The sequence below is a fragment of the Lipotes vexillifer genome, unplaced genomic scaffold (genome assembly GCF_000442215.2).
Source record: "Lipotes vexillifer unplaced genomic scaffold, Lipotes_vexillifer_v1.1 scaffold2094, whole genome shotgun sequence".
NCBI classification, from domain to species: Eukaryota; Metazoa; Chordata; class Mammalia; order Artiodactyla; family Lipotidae; genus Lipotes; species Lipotes vexillifer.
Window position 1 is genome coordinate 605,901 of NW_006790887.1, and position 7,088 is coordinate 612,988.

At 55.6% G+C, this 7,088-nt stretch overlaps 1 protein-coding gene across 1 annotated transcript in view; it reads right to left on the bottom strand.

Moving 5' to 3' along the window:
* The window catches only part of PTPRN2 (protein tyrosine phosphatase receptor type N2), a 535,117-nt gene that overhangs the window by 47,268 nt on the left and 480,761 nt on the right, over positions 1–7,088 (bottom strand). The window contains exon 16 of the mRNA XM_007463991.1: positions 1,601–1,674. Coding sequence (XP_007464053.1) covers positions 1,601–1,674 — 74 coding nt within the window. The remainder of the gene's footprint in view (positions 1–1,600; positions 1,675–7,088) is intronic.

Here is a 7,088-nt window from a genome sequence, read left to right on the forward strand (position 1 = left end):
AGCGCTTTCCCTTCTACAGACCATCACCATGACCCCTGTGTAGGGACCAGGTCCAGGCAGCTACAAAGCCCACCCTCAGTGGATGAGAGATGCGTAAATCAGCGGGGCTTTGGCTTGGTTTTTTGAATTTAGAATTGATGGAAAAATACCAAACTCAACAAGTGTGTTTATTTAGAAAGACTGATTGAACGGCTCCAGTTAGGCCTCTGAACACAGACAGAGCTGACGTTTGAGGTCTACTCTGCTGGACGGAAAGGGAGTGACTCCTTAAAAATAACCCCAGAAACAAAGGCCTGAGCTCAGACGGGGGCAGACAAGATGCCGCCCTCCGAATCCTTTCGCACCGCAAGTGTGTTACACTGTGCCCTCGCTGTGTGGTTGTGAGGTGTCAGGAAATGGGGCTGACCCACGGCACACTGGAGTCATAACAATAAGCTTTATACAGCAGATGCACTGAAATAAATGGAACCACCACGATGACAGCGGTCTACTATCAGCGGTTCTGCTTGCGATCAGACGGTGAACTGTCTCATCCAAGGTCACCACTGAGGACAGCAGGGGCTGTCGTTCACCCAGGGCGCTCTCACGAATCCAGAGATGACCCAGGCCCGCCCGGCCACCTCCCCCTTCCCCCATAACCTCACAGCCCCGGAGCTCCCAGGATGTGCTGCGTCCTACACGCCCGTATTTGACTGAAGCCAATGTGAGAACTTAGTGAGCTGTCCTGACGCTCCCCGGAGACCAGCGTCAAGAACCACGGTTTAAGGGGGACACAGCCCCACCTGCTCCTGCCTCTCTGCTGCGGGCCCAGGCGCGCCCACCACGCGCCCTGAGAACCCCTGGCAGTTTCCTCCCACCAGCTGCCGACCTACACTCACCCCCGTGCCAGCCCCTCTTCTTTCCCCTTGGGCGGCCCCCAACTTTCCTCTGCGGCCCCTCCCCGGGTGCAGGGCGGGAAGCCGCGAGGGAGCAGCAGGCTGTGGCCGTGAGGGGCTCTCCGGAGGCTGGGAACACCTGCCGGCCAGAAGGTCTCACCTGCCCCCGTCCTCCATCACACCCGCTGCCCAGAGAGGCGCTGCCGCACCCCCTCCCTCGAAGGGAAGACCCCGCCCGCTGCAAAGACCGGAGGGGACCAACCAGCAGTTTCCGACCTGCTTCCACGTCATCCATCACTTCGACACGTGCCAGGTTTGGGTCTGGGTTTTCCTGTTTCCCCCGAACAGGGAACAAGGGGGCCTAGGAGCCCTTTACACAACCAGCTACGAATTTCCCCAAAGTCATGGGTTCCAGCAGTAACTCCTCAGGGCGCTGTTGCTGGGCCCCTGGGGTGACCAGGCTCAGCACCCCGGCACCACGTTCCCTTTGCCTGGGACTCAGCCCCGCCTGGGGACCAAGCCATCAGGAGTGGGCAGGGGGGCAGAGCGCCAGCCCTGGTCCCTGGTGGAGGCCAGTGACCTGGCAGAGGTTAGTTAAGATGGTGGAGGCTGGTTACCCGGTGGAGACAGACTGGCTATCAGCTATGGAACCAGTGCCCGGCCGGCCCGCTCCCGCCCCCCCTCCCCTCCACCGGGAGCCTTGGTGGGTGGCGGGCGGTACTCACGATGGGGCTGGCGTTGATGTAGTCAGAGCTGCTGTGGCTGTTCTCTGATTTCAGCCGGATCCGGGAGTGGTCGTCTGCAAGCCCCAAAGCAGAGCGTTAACCCGTGCAGGGCGTCATCCAGCGCCACTGCTGTCCCCTGCCCCCAGGTCCCGCTGAAGGCCGTCACCGCACCTCCTCCCTCCCTCCCTCCCCCACTGAGGGTCCTTCAGCCCACGAAGTGGAGCGTCAGGGTGTGCGGGGAACCTCGTGTTTTTCTTGTGTCAAGTTCCAACGCCAAGGCTGGGTGCTCCCGGGCAGTAGCTCATGTAGTGTTTGCCTTTGAATAACACGTATTTGGTAACACAGAGAAAATAAACATTAACGTGGATATTAAGCTATTAGACCATCATTCAATACATACAATTCTGTCGTCTACAGAAGGTGAAATACTCGAGATTACAAGAATGTAGCTTTACAAGGAGCAAAGAGCAAAAGAAAATGCAGTGGAAGAGGGTGCGGGGAGCAGTGTTCACTGGGGACTCGCCGACACAGAAACGTGCCTAAAACGGGCAAAACAATTTGACGGGTGTTGAAACCAGATGCTCAGTGGGGATTAAGGACATGTGATCGGTCACAGCTTAATGTGTTTGCTATGTGAATCATCCCTAACTTTGGTTCTGGAGTAACCACCCTTCTGCGGTCAGTGACAGCTCTCTGCCTGTTTTCAGGAGCTTTCACGGCCAGCAGGGCATCCCCGAGAGTCCCCTTTTCTCCCACCTTCCTCCCCTTCCTCCGCAAGATGCAAACTTGAAAATGGGAAGTGCCGAGCTCCATCATCTTGTGCGGCAGTGAAAGCCTTCCGGCGGCCCCCACACCACCTGCTTCTGCTGAGAAAACAGCCTGGCTGCAGCCCTGGAGCTCAGGGTTTCCACGGCGGTGAGTGTTACCCCAAGTCCAGATTCCCGGCATTTCAGCCGCGTCTCCCCACTTCCCGCTCCCAGCCCTGGGAGCAGCTCGGCAGTGCGGTCAGGAGAGCACGCACGGGGGCTTTGCTGTGGTTTGTGTTTCTTTCCTTTCTCTGGGAGATTTTACTTATTTACTTATTTTTTGTTTTAAACAGTTCTGGGGCTTGGGAAACTTGGCGAGGCCTAAACTGATTGAACTTGGAAGGTATCATCCACTGGAGACTGGACGCCATCCTATCCGTCTTATTGAGGTATTAACGTTGGCTTTTTCCCAGTAGAGACAAGACAGGTAAGAAACATCTAGAGACGGGGAAGGGGTTCACGCCTGACATGTTTACCTGAGCACAGGTGACACGGACCAGACGCTGTGGAATGTTCTGAAGGTGTTTACAATGGCAGCTGCCAAAGCCCCCCGCTAAGCTGTGACCAACGATTCAAAAGTCCCCTGGACTCAATGGCTTCCGGGTCCTGCACAGATTTGTTCTTGAGAGACTGAAAATTGGCTGTGGCAGGAAGTTGAAATAAAACCCACAAGAAAAGTCGGTCAACTCAACTCTGACATTCCAAAGCGCTACAAACACTCACCCCAAAATGGAGTTCAAGAGGCCCAGTTTCTCAGTGTGTGTGTGTATGGGGGGGGGGCGTCCAGACACATCAAAGCCTGAGACGGTGCGGGCCGCTCGGAAGCCGGGCCCTTCTCTGAATGGGGACCGTGCTTTCTGCCCGCACACTGAAGCCTGGATACACAGAGCAGGGCTTCTAGCTGATTCCAAAGGGTTCCCGAGGGTCTCCCAGGAGCCCCCCTCACTGCAAATATTCTCCACAAGCCCACTTCAGGCATTGCTAATAGCAGCAATTGGGCTGCTCCCAGTGTCTGAGAACCCGCTACCCAGGGCAGGGCTGCTGTCCATCGTGACGGAGGGAACCAGGGAGAAGGGCCCGGAGCTTCAGAGGGTGCCAATCACACCCAGGGCGGAGTGGCCGCCTGGTCGCACTGAACAGGCCCAGGACTGGGGTGCTGCCGGGTCCCTCTCATCTCCACAGGGCCCTGCAAACAACCAGGCTCAGTAAACAAGTGCCAGCTGGATCTTCTAGTCGGAAAATCAAGAAAATGTGTCCTCAGTTTGGGAGTCTCGGTTAGCTTGAACCCCTATGGTTAATGGGAAAAACTGTTTTGAGCAGAGACGGAGGCTAAGCTTGCTGTGAGGACAGCTCCCAGCATCCTACGTCCCTGCGGGCACCGGTCCAGCCACCTTCATCCCCGCAGGGCACTCTTCCCAAGATGCCACTGAGCCTGGGACAAGGGCTTCCAAAGCTCAGAGTTCTACCTTCCCATCACATATTTCATATTGCAGCAATGTGTTGATTTAAAAATTAACAGTGGGGCTTCCCTGGTGGTGCAGTTGTTGAGAGTCCGCCTGCCAACGCATGGGACGCGGGTTCGTGCCCCGGTCCGGGAAGATCCCACATGCCGCGGAGCGGCTGGGCCCGTGAGCCATGGCCGCTGAGCCTGTGCGTCCGGAGCCTGTGCTCCGCGACGGGAGAGGCCACAACGGTGAGAGGCCTGCGTACCGCAAAAAAAAAAAAGAAATTAACAGTGAACTTGTTTTTTTTTTTAGTGTGGGACCATCTTGAACCTCCCTCTGAAACACCGGGAGCCATCCCAGAAGGGCCAGAGTCCGGCGGAGGGTAGGCTGATGTAGCAGGGACGGTCCAGTGGACATTTCACTCGGCAGGGCAAGTCTCAACTATTCTGTGGTTCAGGCTCTGTAACCGAGTTATTTTCCTCTCATAAGATCCACAGTAGTAAATTTTATCAAGGAGGGAAGGAGAAAAACACCTATTAAGAAGAAACTTGCTGAATTAACCCTCCGTGCCTGTTCCTTTTCTGAACCCCTGAAGAATTTATCGTGTACTGTTCCCGTGTTTAAGAACACGGTGCTTTGAATGTCTGTAGCATATTCTACCTGCCCTAATGTTTCACGTGTATTATCCTCCTTCTGCCTGGAACACTGTGCCATAGACAGAATAGAGTCCATTTTCCCATTTAGGTTGAAGAAACTGAGGCTCTAAAACATCAAGTAATTGGCTTGGCAAAGACCACAGAGCTAAGGGTCCGGGCTTGACCCAGCCTGGCCAAATGATTCAATATCTTAAAGTGTCAGATTTGTCATCTAAAATGTAGGATAACGATATTTAACTCACAGGCTTGTTGTGATAAATGGCTTCTGTAAAGTGCTCACGTAAGGCCTGGCAGAGAGCAAGGGATTTAGGAACACGTTCAAAAGATTACAGAGGGACACACACCTAACTGACAAAAAGTCAGCTGAACTGGCAGAACTCATTGTGTGGTATAGGATGAGTTGTCAGTAAATAAGGATGGTTTTCATAAATGCCAACAGGAGGAGTAAGCTCTAGAATTGCTTCTTGATTATGACTAGGGCAAAGGAGCCTTGGGGAGAGGGAGACTTTGGAGGACACTGTGGCTTAACCATTCAGGCTTCTTTCTAGCCCATGCCATGCGTAGCCCGTGCCCACGTTCGACCAGAACCCACCCAAGAAGAGTGTGTGGAGGCCTCCCCGGCCTGTGACATCATCTCCTAACATGGATCTTTAAGGATAGCGTTTCCTTAGCCTCCCTGATCGTGTCCCTCACACTGTCTGAGTGTACCGATATGTACATGAGCCGACGGTCTTCACTCCCCTAATAGACGAAGTCATTGATACTGCTGGCGGTAACACGAGTTAGGCATCTTTAGAAGCCATGAGTTGACACTGGCACTTGCCATGGGGATTTCTTCATCCGAGAGGTCTGTCAATATTCCCCTGGGGCCCTGCACCTGTCTCAGTTTTCTGTTAAGACTGAGATGAAACCATTACACTGGCTGATGGCATTTCCTCTACTTGGAGGGTATGGCTGGTGCAAGCATGCGGTGCGTCTGTGACGGGCCAGCCCTCTGCCTGGAGGGCTCCGAGTCTTCCATGGAGACCCCACACACCGGGCTGTGCTCACAAATGGCACCACCGGCACCACTTCCTTCCTGAATTTCCTGGGTCCCCGGACGGGTGAGCAAACCGCAAACGTCACCTGAACGTCTCGACCAGCTGTTAACGCCAGACTCAGGCTCCCAGCCAGTGACACCTGGAAACGTCTTCATTGACTTGGCCTTGTCACAGCTGAGGCAAAGCCGTGAATGTCTGTATCACGTCTGTTGCAGGACTCTGAGAAGCTAAGCGGACGACACGCTTCTCCACAGACCCGGGAGCTGGAGGGTTGACGGCGTGAGCGCAAAGCACTTTTGCTCCGAGGCGGTGAGTCCTCCTTGGGGTTCAGCTCACACTTATTCCACCGGCGCCCCTTCCTCAGGAAGCCCGTGAGCAAGGGCTCTGCTCCCGTGAAGAAACCCACACCTCAAACCGCAGGACCATCAAATGTTTAAGGAGGAAAGCAGACACTCGTGCTCTGCACCGCCGTTGGCTCAGTGCCAGGCAGACCGGGGCGTCTGGGGCCCAGGGTCAGCACACCTGCCGGCCCCCACGGCGGCAGGAAGACAGGCTGGTTCCGTTCCTACCCAGGAAGCTGCCCTGCAGGTGACGGCCCACAGCCAGAGGCTCACGGCTGGCTTCCCGGCTCCAAACACGCCCAAAGCAGGTCCCGGAGGCACACGCGGCCTGAAACGTGGTCTGAAGACTTCATCTCGTGTCTCATTTCTTACTTACACCAGCATCTCTGTGGCTCTCTCAAAAAGCAATCCCAAAATAGGATCACCACCCAGCTCGGCGGGTGAGTGACCATATAGGCGGGTGACAGGGGCTGGAGCACAGCAGGAGCCCCTGTTCTAACCTTGCTGCTCAGCATGTGCAAGGAAAAGGTCCCTCTGGGCTCGGCCTCTGTGCTGAGCAGAACAGGCCCAAAGGTTTCAGGTAGTGGCCTGGCACTGCCCTGCCAACCACTGAGCCGTCCAGGGGTGCCTGGTGTCGAAGGTTGAATTGTGTCCCCCCCAAAAAAGATGTGTGGGTGCACTAGCCCCCAGGACCTCGGGATGTGGCCTTATTTGGAGATGGGTCTGTACAGAGGGGATGGAGTGACAACACGGTCATATGGGTGGGCCTCAGCCTGTGCCTGGCGTCCTTATAAAAGGGGGAGTTTGGAATCAGACCCAGGCAGAGGAAGGATGATGGGTAGACACGAAGGCCGAGGAGAGGGCCTGGGACAGACACCCCCTCGAAGCCCTGAGGGGCCAGCCTTGTCATATCCACCCTTGTCCTGGACCCCGGCCTCCAGATGGTGAGGACACAGCTCTGTGGCCTGGACGCTCCCGCCCCTGGAGTCGAGGCTGGCTTTCTCACAACGCCCTGTCTGCCCTTTTCACGTGTCTAACGTCTTCCAGTTCCCCACGTCTTCAATGAGGAGGCTGACCGAGATGACCAAAAAGTTCCTACCAGCTAAAAAAAGTTAGCTTTCTATGAGAAAATTAGCCAATAGGTGTGAGGCGGCCCCTCATGAACCTGGGAGAGGGAGGGGAGGGGGAGGGGAAGGAGGG